Below are 24,640 nucleotides of genomic sequence, written 5' to 3' on the forward strand. Positions count from 1 at the left end.
AAAATAAAAGCTTCTTAATTCATCTAAAACTGATGGAAAATTAGACTCGGAGCAGTTAAAGACTCGTAGGCTACGCGCTAGCCTAGATTTTATGAGAAATTGAGAACAGATCTTTCAGAGTTACACAGAGAGCATCATCTTACAAAATCATTGTTTCAAAGTCCGTGCGGTCGATATACTTGCCAGCCATATCTGTGCATTGTCTGAGATTTAATTTTCAATGCCTGCTTCCTTTCTACTACCGCTATGAATACCTATATAGCAGGAAAATTTACTGAGTCAGTAAAAGATTAGATACATTTATTTTAAGTATTTATTTGAACCACCAATTTTAGCCTTTCCTCTTGTCATTTTTATACTCCACTGAAAGGGAAAATTGTTTACATTGTTTATTATAAAATAAGACGATAATATGCAGTCGATCTTTGTCTGGTTTTAAATCACTGGTTTGAGTCTCAGAGAGGATATTAATGCATAGTAAAAATCTTCTCTAAATGCATTCGGAAGGAAGGAAGTCTTTTTAGCATTGCCACCGACGCCACAATATTCCTAATCAAGGCTCAGCGAGGGCCTGAAATTTTTTGGACGAATGAATTGATATGCGGTTGATATGATCTCCATCGAGAATGCAGTCTCCATCCTTGTAGAGGGTCTTTCGGGGACCCTTATAATTTCCATGAGCCACCACGAAAATTGAAAAAAGTTGTATCTGGGAAACGTGAAATAGCTGCTGTATATGGAGTCTAGATATCCGCTGTGTAGTGTTTATTCAATTAGCTTCCACTGTGGCCAAAACGAAGGATGCCTTTGTACGCCACGCGGATAACCTCCAAAGGACACGTTTCTTCTGCAGGAAGTAGCTCCGCTCCCGCTGAAACGTAAAATTTTCTATCAGGTCCTGCATTTGAAAACACTCCTTCAATGTTCAGACTTTTTCTCGAGAGTACCCGAAATATTTGAATATGTAAATGGTGAGTGTAGGTTTGTGCATGTCACGTCCAGAGGCTTAAGAACCTGAGGCACTCCTCGTAGCTTTCGGCAACCCTGTGAGCGAAGACAGCGCTCCTTGCGGCATCCGAGAGAACTTTCTCGCCCCTGTCCCGCATGATGATGGTGGCGAAGTCGACGGGTTCCCCTTCTGCCCTCTGCTCCTCGCTGCCCAGGATTATGGAGATCCACACGGCGCCAACCAACTTGCCGAAGAGGGCGTACTCTTCTATGCTCTCCAGGAAGGCCTCCAAAGTCATAATACCCTCGAGCGCGGCCTTGCCGACTGCCTCTTCGAGGTATCGATAATACGCCAGCAGCAGGTCTCTTCCGTGCTCGTCCCTGAAGGCCTTGGTCGTGGATAGGTGCAGGAACATCAAGATGTCTGCGGCCGGAGGAGCGTACCTTACCAGCTGTAGATCGACCAGCTTGGCATCCACAGGTTCACCTCCTGAGTCGTACCTGCAAAGTTTGAAATGGAAGAATTATCGCAATTCCCATCTTACAATACTTCCAACGATTTCAGCATTTCTGTAATTATTAAGGTGTAATAAGGAGCTGGGGTCATTTCTAGCCTGGGTAGTCACTGCTACAGATTTCGTGGGATGTGAAAGGTTATTGTAAGATAAAATAAATTATGGAAATTTCTCAGCTTTAGTCGGGTGATTTGTTGTGCTTACAGCAACTGGAAGGTGTGAGCGGAGGCAGACGACTTTCCTTCAATCAATCTGATTTCAGCTGGCAACGGGGCCTCGGGAATTTAGCCCACATTACGTCAGGCCTCGGTCGTCACAACGCAATTAGTCTATTAGCTGTGTCGCCAAACATAACATTTACAATTCGTGCGCCTACCACGGTCACTTTATTATCTGAACTCCAATCGGAACTCAACCGCTAACCAGGGATCGCTTTCAGGCCAGGTTGTACATTTCTGTTCTTTTCGCCCTCAAATTCCGTCTTCAACTCTCGAAGGGTGAGGTTGTGTGTGCAGGGCGCTCCTGAAACCGGTTTCTTTACTGACCGACATCGATTACCTTAGGCTTTCACGCCGCTGATTCCGTTTTCCTTAGTGTAGTGATTTTAGTGTGTACTTCTCCTAATCGTATTTTGCGAAGTTGTCATAGTAATAAAAGTGTAGCAGCAAAGTAGTATAGTGAATGAGCCTGGTCCTGTAGCTGTTGCTGTGTCTGCCACGGGACGGGGAAACGGATAAGTAGTCGCTGAACATCTTATTTACTCTTAATTGTTCTATTTTCTTCCTTTATTCAACTACTACAACAATTCTTACTAGTGTGTAGTGATTGCCCAGATTTAATTTAAATTTCTCACTTACGGGGTTAAGAAGTAGTACAGTACTTAGACCTATTAATAGATTTTAGGCTATAGTATTGATTCGTAATAATTATTTGATCCTTCAGGTGAGTGCGACGCGAGCTCTACCACTTACCCTTTGTTCTTATTATTATTAACTGCCTTTAATAACTTGTTAAAAAATACCTACTTCTTAAGCAACATTTGTATCGTTATTATCCACTTAGTGTAATTAGAAAGCATTTTTCTAGCCCTTATAAGGGTATGATTGGCCAATCTTCTTTCACTAAAGTTAAGAGCAAGGCTAAGAGCGACCTTCTTGACGCACGAATCGCCGAACTTGAGGAGTAGGTGGCAGAAATGCACGCCCGGGTAACAGGTTGTTGGGAAGCCCCACGATCCGGGGATCGTAGCGTCTCCTCTGAAGACTTTGCGCAGCACCAAGGTGGTGTCTCGGGCATGCTCGGGGGCAACGCCTGTGCGGAGGCCTTGGAGAGGACGGTGCAGACTTCGGGTCGGGGGATGACTCATCCTGACGCCCTAGTGGGTGGTTGTACCCCAAGGGCGGGGGATGATGGCGCGGACGAGTCGGGGAGTGGAGAAAGCGGAGGCTTACCCCATCCCCGTTCACAAAAGCTTCGCGGCTTTGTCGGAAGGCAATTCTGGGGGGGGGGCGGCAGTTGGCGAGCTCGTGAAGGAACCCGCTGTCGCGAGGGATACAACTTCGAGAGGCAGCCAGGGGGGCGGGAACCGCTTTGTTACGGAGTTCTGAAGTACGGCGGTGTTCCTTGGTGGAGAAGAGGGCAAGGAGATATGGAGCCGAGCAACGTTTCACACGGCGTACACACAGCGTTACCCATATGTTAAGAAAATTAGGCTGCGAGCAGCTAGAAACTCGGAGGCTGCTCGCTAGGCTTAGATTTCTTGAATAATTGAGAATAGATATCTTGAAGAGCGACATAGAGAACATAATATTAGAGCCACACTATATTTCCAGGTCCGATAGAAGCGAAAAACTAAGAGATTTATTTTCCGAACGGATAGATATGGGAATTCGTTTTTCCCCCGAACAAGAAAAGACTAAAAAATGCTAGGCTTAAATATGTTTGAGCACTTCCGTTTTATTTGTAATCGGCTGGTGTCCTAGCACCTCCTGCTACACCTTTTAGGCTGCTAGCGGGGTATTATGTAGATGCAGATGGCCTTACAAGAACCAGAAATCAAGACCCGGGAAGAAAACACAGCGTGCCGCGTTTACGGCCAGCACAGTGTAGTGGCAAGGTTCACGTGTGTCCACAAGGCAATGGACCTTATGGTGCAGGTGAGAGATAGAGCACCCTTGCACTCTAAGAGTGGAGTCTGCAAGATAAAATGAAGGTTTGGGAGTAGCCACGTTGGGAAATCACTGAAATGCGAGCAGGGATAAGTGGAGCATGGGAAGACTGAAAAGAGAATCCAATTTAGATCTCCTATAGATGCACAACAGCAAATTGAAGCTGTCAACGTAAAAGCAGAAGGGCGAGGACATTTGCCATGAGTGATACTAGAGGCCATATACATACGGATGATTTCAATGGAGGTTCCTTTGCCAGCACATGGTAACGAGAGGGGGGAAAAGGCGTACACTAAGAGGCAATCATGTAAGACATAAACAGATATAGTAGACATTATACAATGTACAGCGTGTGTAGGGTAAATCGAGGAGGGACGGGATAGACGGAAAACCCCCGCCACCCCCCTCCACTAGTCTCGGCGTTTCCTCACAGATTGCGTGCAGATGCGCAATGCAGAGGCGGATTAGATGCCAGGGAATAAGTGAGGATGTCCCGTTTGTGCTCCGTTGGTTTTCCAAATTGTAAAGCGCAAATACTCTGGTGATAAGATAACTCTGGTGCTTTATCTTCAAATTTTTCTTCGCCTTAAACCAAACCCAACAAACAAAGGGTTAAACTCCTATGCTTAGTCAGAGGATGAAGAATCCTCATATTCCAAAATATTTTCTTCTATCACCGGAACATTTTTCACGTCCACTGGTAAGTTTTTACTTCACAGTGAACCCCCACAGAACAAGAAATAAAAGAATCTGATGTAAGCGGAAGCCTATGGAAAAGGCCAAAGACACTTTTCTGGTATGCTTTTCACGATATCTCCTAGCATTCTTGAGCCGTGCTTCCAATGCATCTTACAGTTTAGCTGCTTTAAGACCGTGAGCTGAGAAAACCGTGTCATTTACTTGAAGTCCAGCCGATACAATTCTTAAAATTTCTGAGAAGCTGGCAATTAGGTCGTCAGAAATTCCTGTAAAATAATTTACAAAGGCAATCAATTGGGGTTGTCAATTATTATTTTAACCACTCGAAGATATTTTTGAGACATTTTAAAACAGCGGAAAGAAGTGTTAATGCGATGAAAGATGAAAGTGAAAGATGTGTTGTTTGGTTTTTAACCAAATTTCATTCAAATTCAGAAATCAAACAAAGTAAAAGAAACAAATTCACTCTGGAGAACTCATCCCAATTTCGAAAGCGTTTTTTGAATTAAGGCCGTAAGGAAAATTCTTAATTTCTCCTCTCCTCAACAATTTTTTTTTTGTGTGCAAACTCTAACACGAATGGTTTCTTCTGATCCATTGACCCCTATCTATTTTCCAAGACCATAATAGAAAATGCGTAAATGTTGGCCACTCAATTTCGTTATATCCATAACTGGGCAACTACATAGTGAATATCCTTCGGCAAAAACCTCGACAAGGTATACTGAAGGGAGACTGATGTTGAGCACTCGGCTAGAAATGAGGCTCAGACGGCATATTATGGGAAAACTCAATATGTCCCGTATGTTGCGGGTGACACGCCGCGAGGTAATGTTTTACAAAAAGTAATTCTTACAATTAAGAGAAGAATGATACAAGTATACGTTTTATTGTGTACATCATTATTAAGACTAGCCACCGTATTTACTACTTAGTTTAATCAAAAAAGCAAAAGAGGACAAAATGAAGTTACATTTTACAAATTGTGTGACAACTTTCCCTGATTTACCCTATTTTAAGTGGTGATATATATTTGTTTAAAAACATTTAAAATAGCATCGCTTCACACTTCTGCTTAGTTATCACTAAAATATGTTCCGTCTGCAACAACGCACTTTACGGGCGAGTTGTTCTCTATTCGTGAAGACCACTTTCGGAATTTAAATCTAGTACCGTGTTATCATCAGTGTTGATGCAGAGGCACCTAGAAGAGAACAAGCGAAACATCCTACAGAGCGTGTGTGCATGCCGCTTTGGCAGAATCCAGGGTTCGTGATTACCGAATACCTGGTAAGAATAGGCATCGAATATATTTCCGAGACTCCATACAGCTCCGATCTTGTTCCGATTTACACATCAGAGTGAACATTTTGATGGGCTTGCACACACGCTCTGAATGATGTTTCGTTGTTTACTTCTAGGGAGCGTGCGAAGCGTCGGAAAAAAGTAGGAAAGAGTTTTTTTTGCGATATCTATAATAAATACCTTTCAACAAATTCGGAAACCCTTTGCAAGCACTAACTCAGCTTGGAGGTGACTTTTCCAAGGTACTTGGGGCTTCGCTAATGTTGCTTCGGTTGAGGCACCACTCACTCACGCACACACGTGCATTCAACACTCTCCCATTAGACTGAACTTCGGGAGAAAATTCCCGGACACAAGCGATGGTACGGTACCCCTTACATGCGGGCTTCTAAATTTAAGATTTCAGTCTCAACACAGTTAAGGGTCATATCAGGGGGTCAAAAGCCACGTGTTTTCAGGATGCATGAACCCTGAGGTGCTGAGTGGGTAATGTCACTCCTTCAATTCGGAGCGACTCTTTATTTTTATCAGTTATATCAATACTGATGTGCTTAATGATACGAAACTAGCTTTTTATATCCCGAAAGCCTGTGTCAACAACTTATCAAAGGATTTTGGCCATATTGATCCATTTCATTGCTTCAAAGGCGCAAATGCAAAGCATCCGTGCGAGCAACCAGAAAAAGAGGTGGGATTCCGTTTCGGGCCCATTGTGGAATTATGATTGGTGAGAATCGACTTGTTTAGGCTGCATTAATACTGATGTAAGAGTGGGTAATGCCACTCCTTCAATTCGGAGTGACTCTTAAATTGCTTCAGTTACATCAATACTGATGGGCTTAATTACATGTAAACAATTAAATAAAACTGAACAGCGTAAAAAAATTAAAGAGATCCTACATGCCGCACTTTGTTCTAAAATCGAATGAACCCTTCGCGGTTTGTGCAGCATTACGTTCACCTTACGTCGGTACGCAGATGTACACCTTGCTGAATTTACCCTAAAATTTCCTAAGCATGGCTGGTTTGCCGTCGATTCAAAAGTCGGGGAAATTTGTTAAGTTTGGTATGGCAGTCAGAGAAATTGAAGACTGAGAGTTGTCACCTGAACATGATGTTGTTGGCCCAGAGGTCGCCGTGGCAAACTGCGTTGGCGCGCTCTCTCGACGGCTTGGCCATCTTGGACACTCGACTCCACGCCTTCCTGAGCTCGTGCTGCACCCTCTGCAGCGCCTCCGCGCCTCCGAACCGCTCCGGCCACATCCCCGCAGCCGCAGAGGCCATGGTCCGCACGGAGGAGTCGACCCACTTGGCCGCCATGGGGCCATCCCGCTCCTCGCGTAGTATGGTGTCGGTGGCCATGTGGAAGGGCCCCTCCGCTATGGCCTCACTGCCCCCCTGAACCAGGAGGGCCCCGCCGTGGAAGCGGGCCAGGCAGCTCAACACGGAGAGGCAGTGGGCACGGTCCATTGGGGCCATCTTGTCCCAGATGATGTAGCCGTTCGCTCTCAGGTCCTCCATCACTATCAAGGGCTCGTCCTTCGACCGGCGGAGAATGGTCAACAGCCGATGAGAAGCGAATGGAGACGATGAAATATTTACAATGAAATGCATAGGATAAGAATCCCTTTATGTGAGAGGGGTGATAGCTAGTCGTTTGTTCATCGGCATTCTTGTTGCTAATTGTTAAAGGAACGCGGACACCATTTATCGAATGCTTTTGGCTTATGTGACTGAATAATTTCCGTATGAGAAATCTAGCCACGAGAATGGCTGTAGGTCATGCCGAAAGGGATCATCCCTCGTTCCTTCTTCAATCTCGATTTAGGTAGTAGCTTTTTTAATTAAAGAAGTAATGTTTCTTATTGGGTAGCACAATCGGGCATATTTATGTATGCTGACAATGTATGTAATTTGTATGGGAAATTAAGTGACTGAAGGGCCAAAAACTATTGATAATTGAGAATTGTGGTGGAATTAGCGACAGGTATAATAATGTAATGCAGGGTCTACACAGGCCAGGGAAAACAGATAATGGTCAGAGGAAAACTTGAGAGGCTGAGCATTGAATTGACTTGAGTGGTTGACGTCGTGGAGCATTGCTGAGTTGGTGCGTGAGGTAGACGTTCCTCTTTCATTTGCAAGGAGGGGGAATGTAAAACTTTTGGACTGATAATTAGAGAAAAGTCAGGGAATATGAAAATGGAATGTGATATGTGGTGTGGCATTTGGCATCCTTATGGGATTATGAGTAGTCTTTGAATCTGCATATGGGGTCATCCACAACTCATATCGCGAGTCATAAATACACTTTGGAAGGAGATGTAGTAAAGAGGCAATAAACGACAAAAAGAATGTCTTCCTCATCCAGCCATTCTGACAGTAGTTCGTTCAACGTAATAAAGGTGGCCATGGCACTCTCCACTTTTTGTGAGCTGGTGGTGTCTTAAGTGTGCCTTCGCTCTTTTGCTATTGAAGGGAGAACCTTTATTTGATGGAATGAATCGCACACATCAGTGAAAACAACAACGGATCACGTGATACCCGTTGTTCATGGAAACTGAGGTGCAGCGGAGAACAGCATGGAATGAATTCGTTACGTCATCAACTTAACTGCGCAAGGGCGTCGATTTTTTGCCACGCATAGCTCGCGAGGTAGGCAGCATAAAAATGACGAAAAAATTATGTCTTTATGGTATCATAAGAATAGCAATTAGCTCCGAAATAAAATAAGAGAAAAAGTCTTTTAAAGCCAGATATTATTAGAATCGATTTTTTTCCAAAACGTTTTCCATGAAATTGTCGGCACAGCGAAAAATCGTCGCATATACGGTATAGACATAGGCTGTTCATAATCGACTTGAATCTTGATGTTTTTACTCCCTCTTTCAGTGTCTGCATTCCGTAACTTCATCTCTACGTATTCAATAATTTTAAATTTCGAATCCAGATCCGATTTTAGTTTCAAAGTATTTGATTTATCCAGGTGGTTTTGCGTTGGTATGAGTTTTATGGAATAAAAACGCAATATTCCATTGACCTGGTGCTTTGCCAATACTTTCAATGACTTTTGAAGATTTTTGCTGTCATCTGTCTGCTTTTACAACGCAAAATGGCCGACCAGTTTTTCACGTGAAATTTGACATAAAGTAGACATTATCTTTCGTTTACGAAAAATATAATTCGGAAAATTAGAATCACAATATAAAGCAGAGGTTTCTAAAGAGTACTAATTAGAAATCTCGAAAAAAAAAGTTTGCGACGAAGGAAATAAGAGCGATTTTTCAATCGCGCGTCAAGGCTGAGCTACACGCCGCGGAATTCTGAGGCTCGGTAACTGAGGCCGAATTTTCAAGTTTTTTAAAACATTAGTCTTGAAAATCTTCATTTAAAAATGGATAATCGTCTTCATTGACTTAAAACACTAAACTGAGGATAATAAAAAGGATTATGTATAAATCGACTAGACCATTTAGCGCATTACTCGAGTGAAAATACTAAGGATTGGATATTTTTCGGAACCGCCCCACGCATAAGAAATATGGCTCGGGTATTGAAGTAAAGTGATGAGATTAAGTCAGCATGCTTAAGAGAGAGAAAAATGAACTATTTCGTGAAGGGCATCAACCGATACCCTTTTTCCCTTTCCACCTTCGCCGAGGTGAGACGCGCGGAAGGGGGAGTTTTCACACCACAAGGCTCTTTTAGCCTTTTTTATTACTGCGACCGTCCGATGTGATATTCATTTGTAGCGTTTAGTTTCTTTCTTGAACTTAAAAAAAGCAAGCGATTTTACGGTTGATTTAATGATGTGAGAAGTATAGAATTTTTTTGGCTCTAAAAAACTAAAGTTTAGTTCTATAGTTTGTTCGCTTCGTCCACTTGAATTCCAGGAAGATTCAAGATACAAAAAAATCGTTGATATAATTTTTAATAAAAATTCCAAAGTCTCTGAAGTCTTGCAATTTTGGTAGGAAAGTACCCAGGGCGTGGGCGTGTGTGAATGACCTTCATTGTTAATCGTTAATTCCCCATTGTAAAGGCCGTAAATGTGCTGTTTATGGGGTAATGGAAAAAATATATATATATGGTCGACATATTACTTGGGGTTAATTAATTTCAATTGTCCCTATGGAACTGTTGAAGAGACATTAATTTTCATTCACCTCCTACTTCTGACAATAACCATCAACCATCCTCATTATTACTTGCAATTTTTGGGTTTGTATGTTTTTTGTATGGTTTTTGATTTTGTTTCATGTCTTTGGAAATCTGTATACAGGTGGTTGTTTGAGTTGGTTGGTTGAGTGTTTCATGATTTCTTCTTTTTTTATGTTAACCTTCTCAGCCTGAGTGTTTATGATTATGTATTAATTTAGGCTCCAAAGGAAAGGATTCCTAGAGCCAATAAAGTTTATTTATTTATTTTATTTATTCATTTATTATATTTTCCTTCTTACATTAGGCTAGACATTCATCATAGAAAATTGGAGTAGAATATATTATAGTATGAATTGCTGTATATGCCTGGTTCAGAAATTATCATACTCGACTTGACTCGATACTCGCGAGTAATTTTCAACTCGACTCGAGATCAAAAAGTGATACTTGGAAATCCCTATTATATTCCGAAGGAGCAATGCAGACTAGGGAGCCTGTGACATGGATATGGTCAAGATATAGTGATGCATTTGGAAAAGTACCCAAAGTCACCATAGCAAACACTATTGAAGCTGAAGTGGAAGCTTATTTATCAGAGATGAATGCACCATCAAATTCCTTCCCTGGGAAATACTGGAAGACTTGTATCTCCTACCCAAGGCTGAAAGTATTAGCGAAGAGGTTTCTTGCCATACCGCCATCTCCTGTAGTCAGTGAAAGACATTTAGTTCTGCAGGAAAAATATGTGAAGTAAAATGCAACAGGCTTTATCCTGACAGAGTGAAGATGCTATGCTTTTTGAGCAAAAATTCAAAGTCTGTAAAAGGAGACTAAATTTGTGAGACATTATTGATAATGATAAGATATTATCAATAAAAGATAGATATGAAGTGAGATACTTTTACTTTAAATTTAAACATGAGTGCTAATATTCTAAAGTAATACCTATCATATACAAAAACTTTTCAGGTATTATGTTCCGTTTTGAAATTTAGCTATTATATTTTAATTACATAGTGATGATATGAAAGATGCTTTTGTCAACTGACTCTTTCACAGAGTAATATTTTTTTAAGTGGTTTTCTTGTTGCCTGGAATTAAGTGATATTTTTCTTGAAGACTATGGCATCAGAATCAATGGAATCGGTATCGGTAGAATCGGAATCGAAATGTCAGAATCGGAATCGGGATCGGAATCGATAAAATTTTGGAATCGACCCATCACTAATTATTACTATCTAAGATATTCTTTAATTAATATAGTATAAAGGTATACATCCTTACGAGACACTTATATCTGCGAATAGGAACATCGGTTGCCTTTGTGCATGACGTGTGTCAGTCAATAATTTTTTTTGTTCAAATATCACGAAAATAATATTTTTCAAGTTTTTCCTGGATATACTCAATTACTTATTACAAATAAGTAAGTAATAAGGAGGAAAAAGATGGTATAAGTAATTGTGTACATCCAGGAAAAACTTTAAATGTAATACCATAAAGTAAACCAAGAGTTGGTGAATTTTAAATATTTTTCACTTTTTCATAAGTAAATAATTATTTATAAGCTAATAAAAATCCAAAATAAAACAACTTTTACTGTATGTCCTTTTTTCCACTTTTCCCAACATTAATTTTGCACAGTATATATACTTTTGTCAATATCGGCGGATACTGTAATATTTTATGGTACTGGTATATTTTGTGCGTACAACCATAGACTAAATATACATATATCCTTAAGATATGAATTGATATCACTTTGCCCTTTTTTATAGTGGAAAAGTACAAAGTGGTTTCACTTCATATCTTACAATGGATCTCCACAGTGTATCTGTCTCATCCATTCAATTTATCTTTACTCTATGGTACAACCATAAAATTTTAATCCTTAAAAATTAGCGAGTTATCACATATAGGACCAGTTCCTGAAGCGAAATGTATAAATTAGCCGATAAAAATCATTGAGATTGATAAAGAACCCTTCAAAAACATGAATCATCGTTAGCACGGTTAGAAGTCCTAAAACTGCCATATGTTTTGCACAACCACGGTTTTTCGGCGTGAGGTAGCGAGTTACCCCGTGTAGCCGCGATGTGGTCAGCCTGTGGTGTGGCTGCTAAGAGTTAAGCGAAGCCAATTGAATTGAAACTGTGTGTATAGTTAAGGAACGTGTGAGCGAATACTAGTGACACAGCGATGATGGATACTTCCGCGCTAGGGGTGGCGTTAAATCCTTTTCAGGTGGTGGAAATTCTCACCCCTTCCAAGAGCCTTATCTTGATTTTTATCCCATTTAGGTTGGTCTTCAAAAAATTGTTACCTTTGATTTTTGTCTGAGCTTCATTTTTGTTTAATAATTTTACAATTCGTTTCGTTTTTCTTATTCATGAAAAACCGTTTTAAAACGGTGTTTTCCCTAAGAAATTTAATAATTTCGATATTGAATAACTGAAAATGTCTATCGAAACGTCTTTATCGAAATTTTCCCTTAAAATATAGATTCTCGGGATCCTTTTGAGAAATAATGTTCTCCTCCGAGAAGGGGTGCAACCTATCCCCGGGGGTTAGCGTCAATCGACGCTGTCACTAATTTTTGTTAACAAATTATTTACGTATAAGAGTTTCGGAGGTGAACAGCTTAAATGAGTGGACTGTGTGACCTTTGACCCAGCTCAGCCCTCTCTTGATGAGGAACACCCGGGGCACCGGTGGTTCAGTGCCCTCGGGCAGGGCTGCCAACATGGCGGGAACGGCGCTCTTGTACATGCCCATTTCCTTGTCGAAGTGCTGCATCTCGCGCAGGAAGTCGCGGTGAGCACGGGACGAGGGCAACGCCTTGATGAACAGCGGGAGGCGTGAAGTGCGCCCGCCGACGGCCAGCACAGACGCCGCGACGCTTATGTGGCGAGCCATGAAGCCCAGCGGCTCTCCCCCCCCTCCCCCCTCCAATTTCTCCAACCGGAAGTCTTCATCGGCGCCCAAGCCGAGTGCTTTCCTCACCACTTGCCTCCACTCCCAGTCGGTCAAACCCACCTGCGCCTCCATCCCCTGCAACGACAAGAAAGAGCAGCCTCGTATCCAATGTCGCAGTGAGGTGCGTTGGAAATTGCCCTAGAACAGGGATACCGTAGAAGCTTAATTTAATTTCAGCAATGTTATCGTTTTTCAAACATTTCCGGGGATCGGGTTGGTGTGGTGGCTAGAGTGTTGGCTTCCCACCCCGAGGGCTCGGGTTCGAATTCGACGGTAGCGGAGGATTTTCAGAGACTGCCCGATCCCTGCTTGAATGCTATTTGGAGGACATTTCAAGCGCAACACTCCGTCCGTCGGATGGGACTTTAAGGGGTTGTCCCTTAGGCACCTTTCGTTAGGAGCAGGCTAATGCCGACGCCGGGTTTCTCTCCACCTTTCCTTCCATGCCCTTCCCACATGGCGTTAATGACCTCAGCTGTCGGTCGCCTCCATACCTAAAACATTTCCGCCGCGTGGCGATGACTTTAGAAGGATCCATTTATTCTTCATGTTTACACTCGCGCATTGAAAAGTTCTAAATGTCATACATAATATCATCTCGGTCGGTTTAAAACTCTAGTTGTAGTTTGTTTTTTAAATTAGAATTCGGATGGCTCTGCTATTGACGATGCGAGTGGAGACTTTTGCAAGTGCATTTGGTGAATACACATCAAGGCCGGACTCCAATTCAGTTTCGCCATCTTAGTATGTAAAAATGTTAATTAAAGTTCTTCCTCTATAAATATTCGTTACAATTATCAAAGTAACATTTCAGATGTATGGTGACGAATTTATATCCTTCCAGTGTCAAATGTAAAGCAAAGTCGCACCACGTTTTTTTTTTTTTTTGAACATGTAATGTTGTATCTGTGAATTTGAAACGTGGGACGTTGGACCAACGCATGCTGGTTCGTTATCTTCTTTTTGGATCGAGTAAAAACGAGGGTTTTCAATTAATTATTCAAGTCACGGTTATTACTTCACTTTCAGTCCACGTTCCTTGAATGTAGTGAGGTGTCATCTATCGGGTGAATTTCAGAGATTGGTGCCTTGGTATTCTCTCGCTGCGGTTGGTGAATATATCACTATTCCTGTCGCTTTCGTGCCAGCAGTCCCCCTCTAGTCTGCCTCTTGACAATGGCGGGATCTCGTGAGAAATTATTATTACAGACATGCAATGCATTACAGCAAATGGCATGTGCGGATCTGGTCAAATGGACACTAGATTACGGGAACCTGCGTTTACATTTACTATTTTCCGAATTCACCGAAATTTCTGGGTCTCCGTATATGTATGTACCCACCTATGCTATGTCTGAATATTATCTCGCAAGACGCCTCAATTAGCGTGTTAAGACAACAGCCTTCAACCAAATAATATAAATAATAATCGTGCGTTGGAGTAATTTGGCTACTTAGTCCCACCAACATGCATAAATATCCCTTATTATTTGTGCAACAAACGAATTTTTACTCATATCTGTTCGGAAAAATATCTGTCATAATTTATCGTTTCTGTCCGACCTGGAAATATAGTGAGGTTCCAAGATCATATTCTTCGCGTCGCTCTGAAACATATCTTTTCTCAATTGCTCAAGCAGTATAAGACTATCGTGCAGCCTCCGAGTCTCTAGCGGCTCCCTGCCTGAATCATGTAAAAGCTATGAAACGCACTCTGTTCACTCGTTGCAGGCTTTGACGAATCGCGCAGCTTCCTTTTGCTTGTGATTCAGTTCAAGTTTTTCCGCGCCGGATCCCACGTATGTACTCGCTGCGTATTCGAGATTAGGTCGGACGAAAATTGCACCTTTCCTCTTTCTTCCGATTACCTTCACACAATACACTTAACGAATCCTAGCTTCTTCTGGGGTCTGCCACAAATATTTCTAGCATGTGTTCCCCGCAATTGTCATCGTGACTCCCAGATATTTGACTTGATCTTTCGTCTTCATGTTAATAACAACTGCAGCACATATACGCTGATGCACTCACTTGAATCGTCCTCTTCTCTCTCAAGAGCTCCTCCGCATGCAGGCCAAGAGTCCTTTCGGCGCCGCAGTAAATGAAGAGTGAGCTGCTATCGGTGGGGCCTCGAGGGGGTAACTGGCTCCAATGGCAATCGCCTCCCATCATGATCCGCGACGTGTTTCATCACCTAGCATTCGTTGCATCCAGCATTCCTCCCCACTGACGATCAACGCGGCTGCGCACTCGTTGCCACATTAGGACACTGCTTGCTCCCATAGATTACATTGTTTCGAGAGTAACGATGAAAACGCTCTACAGAAAATATACCCATTCCATCTTCCATATTTACGCTCTCATTTTCGAAGTACCCACGATTCGAATTCACTTTCCTTTGCGCCACGCCCTCTTCCCTTGCAAACTCTTCCACAGCTTTGATGACCACCTGATTGATCTTCAATATCCTGAGCGTAAACTTGATTGAGCTCAGCAAACAACCAGAAGTCATTAGGAGCCAAATATGGACTCTCAGGTGGATGAGGTAAATGTATCGACATTTCGAGCGTTCAAGAAATACCGTGGTGTGCTAGCGACGTGCTTCGGGCGAATGGTAAGCCTTGTGGTGGGCGAATATTTACTGCACACATAAAACAAGTGAAGCGCCACCAGCGTACACTCACTGAATCGGTAAATCTGAAATAAACAGGATGGTGGGGAAAGCAAATAGGATGTGTGGTGGTGTGCTGCCGCACTTCGCAGCACATATTCCCCCGACGTACACATTATCATTACGTCTCAGAACAGCCCTCGTATATTTATTTTTAATTCCATTTATTTTTAAAGCTTTTCCAGGTCTGATGAATTAGAAAACAACAGCACAAACCAAAAACAGGATTAGAATTACCACAGGCTAAAAAACATACTATTATGCACATAGTCAATTTTCAATTTCATACAAAATACCCAATGAAAAACACCCACCTAAGGCTAAGCATTAACACAAGCATTTGAAACCGCAGATTCTTTTCAAATCTTCGACGGCAATGGTTGTGGAAGTTTGCGTGTATTGAGTCACCTTTGTCGCATAAGCAGTACGTCATGGAGAGATAAGAAGGCGAGAGCTATAAAAACTTCCCCCAAGGGCAAACCCAATTATCGCAATAACTAGGCACTATCCTCTCCAATGCGTTCCTATTGCTGGAGTGCTCCATTGGGAGAGGATTGCCCAACGTCTCCTCTCATACCGTCAAGTACTTTATAACACTCACGGCCGCCCAAGGTCACTCCTCTTCCGGGAGACGCGCGTACGCGTTCCGTCGATTTGTTTGTTTGTTTACGAGTCGAAGGCACACTACACGCCACAGCGCGTGACCTGCTTGAGTCTCGAGTGCCTATCTCATGATGGTGACTATTATTTAAGTATTCTACCGCTTGAGGAAGGCTTTTATGGAGTGCTTAAGAAGCAGCCTCCCCTCCCTTTAAACCACTTTCCTCTTCCATTCACAATAAGGCCTTCTCTCGTTCATTTTATTTAAAAATTCCATTCCATTTTTTTCCTTCGTTTAACCAACATTATACCCTCTAAAACTGTCTTCAACATTCCCTCCACTTTAAGTACTCCCTCCATCCTTATTTCCTATCTCCTCCGTATCTCAAATAAAAGCTGCCTTTCCTCACCAACCATGTCCAGCACTACGTCGTTCCTCCTCCTTTCCGTCCACTTCACCTTTTCCATTCTTCGCAATACCCACAACTCGAATGTCTCCAATCTTCTCTCGTCTTCTTTCCTCAGTGTCCACGTTTCCACACCGTAGAGAGCTACCATCCAAATCAAACTCTTCACTAACCTTTTCATTAAACTCTTACACAACGATCCTGTCATAAGCTCCTTCCTGCTCATGAACGCCTCCTTAGCTAATGCAATTCTCTGCCTTATGCCGGGTCTACACTAGTAACTTAAGTGACTACTTAAGTTGGCTCTGTACTTAAGTTGGTAGTGTAGGTGTCACCAGCTTCCTTTAAGTACACCTCCACTTAAGTCATCTTAGAACCCAACTTAAATTGCGTTGGCAACTGTTTCCGCACGGTTGAAGCTCTTCAAGTGTTGTAAATGGCACATAATACCCATATCACTCCTGAATCATCCCGTTGATTATGTTCTAAGTTGTGCTGTATTCTATGATGTGGTTATTGAGCGTTCTATTTCGTTAGTTAATTTCTAGTGTTGGGGTTATTAATTCGACGAATTTATTTTGTGGTGTTTCTCATCTTATTGTTGGTTTTATTTCCGTGAAAACTAATTGCTATGCCTGTTGCTCACGGTGAAACTCGATTTATAAAACTTAGAAACGTTTTAAGGAATTTTAAGACTGACAATGAGACGACGGCAGAGGATCCGGTAAAACAGTTTATTTTCCATGGTGTCATAATCGAAAATAACGTAAAAGAATTCACTCAGTAACTTCCCACACACTGTTATTGAAACTATTGCATAGGGCTTTAATTTTAGTCCTAGGGATGCCGAGGGAGATAAGATGTGGCGATTTCATTGGACGTGGGAGGAATTAATGGTTGAAATTTAACATCAATGGTTTTAATAAAGCAGTGGAATTTGACTAGCAATAAGTGTTTTTGTTTACGTTATGAATATGTCATTCCACGAAGTCACGCTTAGTAATTCTAAATACCTCTGGCTCCATCACCTCTCGCCATATAGCGTTCCCTCAGGAACTGAAATCGGTCTTTCCTTTTAACCTTCTAAATCCAAAATGGTTAATTCACGGAGTTTGGAAGTTTATTTAAAATAATATTCGCTTTGGATCAAAGAATCACTAATTGCTCTCCTAGACCTTCATCTGTCAACATAACTGTTTCCCGATATAGACAATCACGGTGCTGAAGTCGACTTAAAGCTCAAGTGTAGCTACCGCACCACATTTAAGATTATATTTAAGTGACGTCACTTAAGTTAAGTCTGCAGTGTAGACAAGGCATTATGTCTTTAGTACAGTGTCCGTTTTCCTCTAACGTACTGCCTAAATAGTTGAATTGCTCTACCTGCTCAAGCTTCTCCCCACCTGCTATTATCTTGAGTCTCACATTCCTCACTCGTGATGCTTTACAAAACCACATTACCTTGGTCTTCTTGTGATTAATCCTCATCCCATAGTCCTCGCACCGCTCGTCTTTCGCATCCACTAGAGCTTGCAGTCCCCTCGCTGACTGGCTGATGAGCGCCTGATCATCCGTGAACCTTATCGATGTAAACATCATCTCTCCCACTTTCATTCCAGCTTCCATTTCGTCCCACGCTTCTCTTACCATCTCCTCAGCGTAGACGTAAAAAATCAGCAGCGATAGGGGACACCCTTACCTCACTCGTTGGCCATTGCTTGCCCACCCAGATTCTCCGTCCGCCACCCTCACTTGCGCAGTCTGGTCCATTAAGAATCAGTCGCCTATCCCTCCTACCTGCACCTATTTTCTTGAGAATATCCATTAACTTTACCCAGTTCATCCTATCAAATGCTTTTTCAAAGTCCACGAAACAGGCATATACGTCCTGGTTCGGTTCTACTCCACGAGGGACCTAACTATCGCTTCGCATCACGTGTTGACTTTCCTTTTCTGAACCCAAATTGATCTTCTCCCAAATACTCCTTAGCTCTTGCCTCCATTTGTCCCTTTAATATCCACACTACCACTTCCGCCACGTATGATATTAAGCTGATCATTCTATAACCTTCTTATTCTGCAGATTTCTTCTTTTCTTGGCAGCGGAATCAAACCGTTTTAGCGAAAACCTCCGGCCAACATTCTTCCTCATAGATCCTGCGAACTAGTTCGAAAAACCTCCTCTTATCATCCCTCCCTAGATTATCCAGGAGCTCACATGGGGTATTGTCTGCGCCCACTTCGCCGCCTTCATATCACGAAGTGCTCTCTCTTTTTCCGCATCCCCGACCCGAGAATTTCCTCCTCCACTTCACTTTCCTCTTTTCAAGTCAATCCTTCTGGTCTGTTCCTTCCGTCATGCAGATTCTCCACGCATTCCTTCCATCTACTCTGTACCTCATCTCGCTCGGTTTGGATCCTCCCATCCTTAGCCTTAATATTGGACTTGGCTTCTCCTCTTTTGCCGCCAGATAGCGACTTAGCTTTTGCGTACAATGCACCTACCTCTCCTTCCTTCTGAAATTTTCCTTGCCCTCTTTACCACCAAGCCTCCCTTGACCTATTCGTTTCACGCCGTAATCGATTATTAATTTACCTAGGCGATCTTTTACATTGTTACATGCCCACGCTCTTCCATTTCCTCCTCTCTTCCCTTTCTTTTATCATTTCTTCCGTTATTTACGGCTACTTTATCCTTCTAATGTCAACGCAACCAATTGACTTTTTTGCCGCTTTGACTTCTCCCGCTTCTCCCGGCTTTCTTCAACAATCAGTGTATTTTCGATCTCCCGGATAAATTTTCCACTATTTTCTGATATTCTTTCCTCTTAGTCCCCTTCAAAGCTTCTGCATTCTATTTCTTTGCCTTCCTTACTTTCATAAGTCTTTTGAATCATGCATTTTGTAAGTACCAGGTTGTGGTCTGAATCCACATCCGTTGCAGGGAAGTTGCGCGAGTTTTTCACGCCATTCCTAAACCTCTCTCATAACATGGTGTAGTCTATCTACATCATGTCCAGTCCATAAACCGTTCCATTCCGCCATCAATACTAGATTATTATTACCCGGGGTTTCTCTAATTATTTCCTCTAGCTGCTTATACACCTCATTCATTTCTTCCTCCCCATTTGCTAGTTGCTAGTGGGCATGTAAACTTGAACCACCAAAAGCGGGTCGCGCCTCAATTTCTACCACGAGAATTATATCACTTACCTGATCTTCCCGTTTCATACTAAGGCAACACCTCCTTGACTCTCCTCCCCACCACTATACATAACCCATCGCGCCATTAGTCTCCACCATCCTTCCACCTCACTTCGCATAATCCTAAGATATCTATCCTCCCTTTATCCATTTCCCTTTGAATATTTTCTAATTTCCCCGCCTTCATCATTGTCCTCACATTCTAAGTCCCTATTTTTAGAGCTGACTTCTTCTTCTCCGTCTTCTTTATTGATTGCTGCTGACGATGAGAAGTCTCTGCAAGGATTTCGCATGTTGACGACCCCGAGGACCTTCCAACCTTGCAGCCGTGAACGACACCCGCCCTTTGCGAATGGGTCCCGTTCGATGAGTTTCCGAGGCTCATTGGTTGTACTCCACGTTTTCAGGGAAGATATAGTTGGTAGGGTTTCCCACTTCCATTCCCACTGTGTTTTTTACGTGACACCATCACGTGGACTACCTTTCGTCTGGCTCCTACTCTTCGACCTATCTGGCATGGGTGGCCCTACCGGAAGTAATTTAGAATTAATCCCGCCAGTGCAGTTCTAGGGGTCATAGGAACGCGCATGCCTTTCCACCGCGACAAGGTTGTAGCCCCAGGGAAAGGATGATGTATGTTACAGAATATTTAATCTATCAATACAATAATACTCGTCACTTAATAAATTCTCGTCCATTTTTCGAAGTTCTGTGTATTTGTACTAAAGAGTGGGACAATCTCATCTCGTCATGGACTTACTTTGTCTCATAGTAAAAAATACGTTTAATTTATGGCTATGACAAGTGTTTGGCCAAATTAACGACATTTTTAGCGTAAAGCGATCACTATAAATGGAGGAGGAACTTTTATTGCTGAAATAAAGTCATATTTCTAAATGCCAGTTTTCTCTCGGTTCGAAAGAAGGAAACAATTTCCATAAAGCGGGATCAATAACAAATGTGTTATTAAATGTTGCGTATAGGGGTCATAAAACTAGTCTTACCTTGCAAATAGCCATCTAAATAAGCATTTTGGCATCATTTTCAATTATATTTAATTGAAATTCTGTAATGAAATTCCTAAATAGAAAAATGTCGTTCGCAGAAGGTGAGTCACCTCAAAATGCAATGAAAATTGCGCCTCCGCAGTATCTTCAAAATACTAGTTTAATATTGGCCGTAAAATATCAAAGACTGGTACACATATTAAAAGTAAGTATTCTTCATTGTTAAATTTACTGTTTACCATCATTCCTCCAAAGATGCCTCCACATTATGCTACAGAAGGTTTGATAGGTGATTTGAATCCTTCAATAACTTCATCAACGCGATAAGGGTGATAGTTTCAGATGTAATAAGATCTCATTCTCAGTCTAAGGACTCACCCTGACCATCCGTTGTGAAATAACTTAACATTTTTTATCGAAATACATGACATTTAGCTCAACTAATAACCTCATCATAGAGATTTAACCAATTTCTATGACTTCTCCTAGAGGTGGGACAAAGTCGTCCCAAGGGGAACGAAGTCAGCCCAGTTGAGGGGCAGTGCACTTGATATTGTGGTATTCACATTCAGTTGAGGTTATGGTAGGTTCCAATTACTTATATATACTTTATAAGTTCAGCAATGTAATCCATAATGCACTATGGGGAAAAAGTCTCCCAACAAAGGTTGTGCCGCCACCATCGCTCGGCGGGAAAACGGGTTTCCTTCGCAGTGGGTTGTTATTCTTTGGTCGGAGTGGGAAATTCAAACAAGGCCTTCTCATCCTTTCATTGTCGTCGAAATACGCGACCTACCACTGACTCTCCATCAACCCAGAGCATGATTCACGATGAACTCCGTGGAATAGAGGCGTATTCGACGGCACATATGCGCACATTGCAACCATTCCTTTGAATTTTCCTTGACATGTCTCAACGAAACGACATAAATCACCACGAGCCATAGCAAGCTTTATCCTGATGTAAACAAGACTGTCAACAAGCATGTTTGATTGGCCACGCGTTTGAATGCAGTTAATTTTGAAGAAGTTTTAGCTTTGATAGAGAGACCGACGAGCACATTGGCTTTGCGCGTTTTTCTTTGGATGGAGAAGTATATACTGCTATCTTTATTTGAGATGCCGTTGTCACCAGGCGAGAGGGGAAAAGTAGGCGGCTTCATATTATTATTATGTAATTTATTGTTCACAGATTGTTACATCCGATTTGATCATATTATTAAAGAACAGTTTGTAGCTCAGCAATCATTTTTATGTTCAAGCATGGTAATAAAGTAAACAAAAATATAATAAAGAGTTTACAAACATTTTCATAGTGCATGGGATTCATTCTAATGAAATTCATATTTATTTTTAATATTCTGTCGCATTTTCGAAACTTAAGTATTATATCATTCACAGTTTAATGTCTAAGCACAGAACAAAAAATTAAACTTGTTAACAAATGAACATATGCAATAAATGATAATATACAACTCAATGTAAAACATAAATTAATGAATGTGCAACATTGAAAATATGAATTAGTTTGGGCTATTCATAAATAGGTATAATTGTTTTCTGAAAACTTTCAGGGATGAGGAGTCTTTGATTAATTTGGGAAGATTGTTCCATGTTTGTGATGCGGCTACAATCAATCATCTTTGAAATGCTCGTCGGGTTCCGCTCACGTAACAATATTAGGCGTTGGTGATGGTTTTCCGGGTTTACACCGCGTTAAACCATCACCAATCCACTAACCGCGGAAGCCTCCGTAGTAATATTAGGCGTTATTGTTCTCTTAGGGAAGAAGTCAATGATGTACTGCGGTTCATTTTTTTTAAGTAAAGAAAACGTGAAACATGCCAATTTAAATTTTCTTCTCTCTTTGATGTCCATCCAGGAGAGTTTGTTGAAGTAAGGCGTTATATATTCATCTTTCAGCAAGTTATATATGAATCTTATTGAGGAGTTCATCAGGCGTGGAGTTTAATGTTAAGTTCTGCCGTTAGATCATAAAATACCAGAAAGCAGTAATCGAAGCGTGGAAAAACTAATGAGGAGACAAGTTGACTGCGCCCATGGGTAGGCAATTGATTTATACGTAGTTTCAATTGATCGAGAATGGCATGAACTTTATTTGAAACGAATGAAATATGATCTTTCCAAGAGAGAGTGTGTGGCTAAAGATGACCCCTAAGTTTTTAGCTTTATTAGAGTAGGGAATTGAAATTCCTTGGACTTCAATCTTTGGTCTGGAGATAACTCTAGCGTGGCCAATTATCATAGCTTTTGTTTTATTACTATTTATTTTTAATAAGTTGTCTTTTGTCCATGTAGCTGATACATCATTTATTACCAACAGATTAATAATTACGTAGCTGGTACATCATTTATTAATGGTTTCTAGATTTATAGATGGTTTCTAGGAAGTCGTGCGAGTGACAGTGTATATAAATTTGAAGATAATCGGCGTTCATCAGATATTTATATTTTTTAATGCATGCAGAGAGGTGTCGAACATACAGGGAAAATAGCAAAGGTCCGAGGAATGACCCTTGGGATACTCCACTAGAAATAGACGCTCATTCAGACGAGTTACCATGAAGCCTTTTACTGACTGGCGTCGTCCGTTTAGGTATGAATAAAACCAATTTAATGAGGAGAAGGAAAAACTTAGGTTTCTCAGTTTTTGTAGGAGCAAAGAATGGTTTACACAGTCAAAGGCTTTACTGAAGGCAAACAACACCCATGTAGTCAACATTTTTTTTGTCAATACCAGATCTTATATCATCATAAACTTTAATTAAGGCCGATCGAGTAGAGAAGTTTGTGCGAAATCCTGAATGAAAAGGATCAAATAACTTTTTTGCTGTGAGGTACTCAACAGTTTGTTGAAATACAAATTTTTTTCTAGACATTTACATGTGGCACAAAGCATTGATATAGGCCGGTAATCGCTAGGGGAAGAGGGACTTTTAACTCTTTTAATAGGGCGAATTAGGGACGATTTCCAAAGTGTGGAAAAAAGTGAGGAGTTGAATATTTCCAGTATAGCATGAGTTAAAGCTTCAGACACAACTTTCAAATATTTTGCGGAGATGTTATCAACTCTAACTGAATTAGATTTCAATGCAAGGAGTACCTTACGCAGAATATCAGGCGTGGCATAATTAAAGTAAAAATTTTCATCGTTATGAGGCCAAAAAGCATCAATAGAGGGAAAGTTTGGAGGTGTACAACAGAGGCATTGGAAGAAACTTGATGCAAAATAATTGTTCAGTTCATGAAGAGAGAGCCAGTTTGCGATTGAATTTTCTCACTGTCTAATGAGCCCCAAATGCTTTAGTTTTTTCCAAAGCTCGTTGGCAGAAGTTGGTTTGGAAAGAGTATTTTTATAGTATAATCGTTTTGAGCGAATCAATAACCGTTTCACATGATTAAGCTGTCTCACAAATAATTGGTGAAAGGCTGGATTCCTCGTCCGAACAAAGGCACTATCCCTTATTTGTGCCTTTATTGCTGGGGTGAACCATGGAGTTGGAGGACGTCTAGGCTGGATAAGTCGGTTCGGAGCATGACGATCAAGGCAATCGTGGAAGACAGAGTTGAAGCTCTGTAGCATTATCTCAACATTTAGAGGAATGAACACATTTTTCCAATCAGAGCTCAATAAATCATATTAGAAAGATTTAACATTAAAATACTCATTTCTTGTAATAAGCAGAGGAGCCTGGGAATTTGTATACGTTAAATTTATAATTTAACGCAATCTTATCATGGGCTGATAGAAATGGAACAGGAGATTTTTGAGAGATTTTAAAAGAAAGAAAACGTTTATCTTGCGAGAAAACAATGCGGAGATCTAGAAGCGTATGACTGTTCTCAGTATGATGGGTAGCATTTAAAGGTAAAAGTTAAAGAACATTGGAGTACAATATGATATTGCGTATAAATGGGTATCTCGGAGCAATTCAGCATTGAAAATGAGGCAGGCATA

General features: G+C 41.4%; 1 protein-coding gene across 1 annotated transcript; it reads right to left on the minus strand.

Moving 5' to 3' along the window:
- Positions 1-295: 295 nt before the first annotated feature.
- On the minus strand, positions 296-15,371 carry LOC124168979. The gene is made up of 4 exons (XM_046547403.1): positions 14,804-15,371; positions 12,476-12,847; positions 6,741-7,174; positions 296-1,449 (listed from the first exon to the last, which is right to left on the minus strand). The coding sequence occupies exons 1-4, from the start codon at positions 14,942-14,944 to the stop codon at positions 993-995; spliced, it is 1,404 nt and encodes a 467-aa protein (XP_046403359.1). The 5' UTR covers positions 14,945-15,371; the 3' UTR covers positions 296-992.
- Positions 15,372-24,640: the final 9,269 nt, after the last annotated feature.

Source organism: Ischnura elegans, chromosome 12 (assembly GCF_921293095.1).
Source record: "Ischnura elegans chromosome 12, ioIscEleg1.1, whole genome shotgun sequence".
Classification (NCBI taxonomy): Eukaryota; Metazoa; Arthropoda; class Insecta; order Odonata; family Coenagrionidae; genus Ischnura; species Ischnura elegans.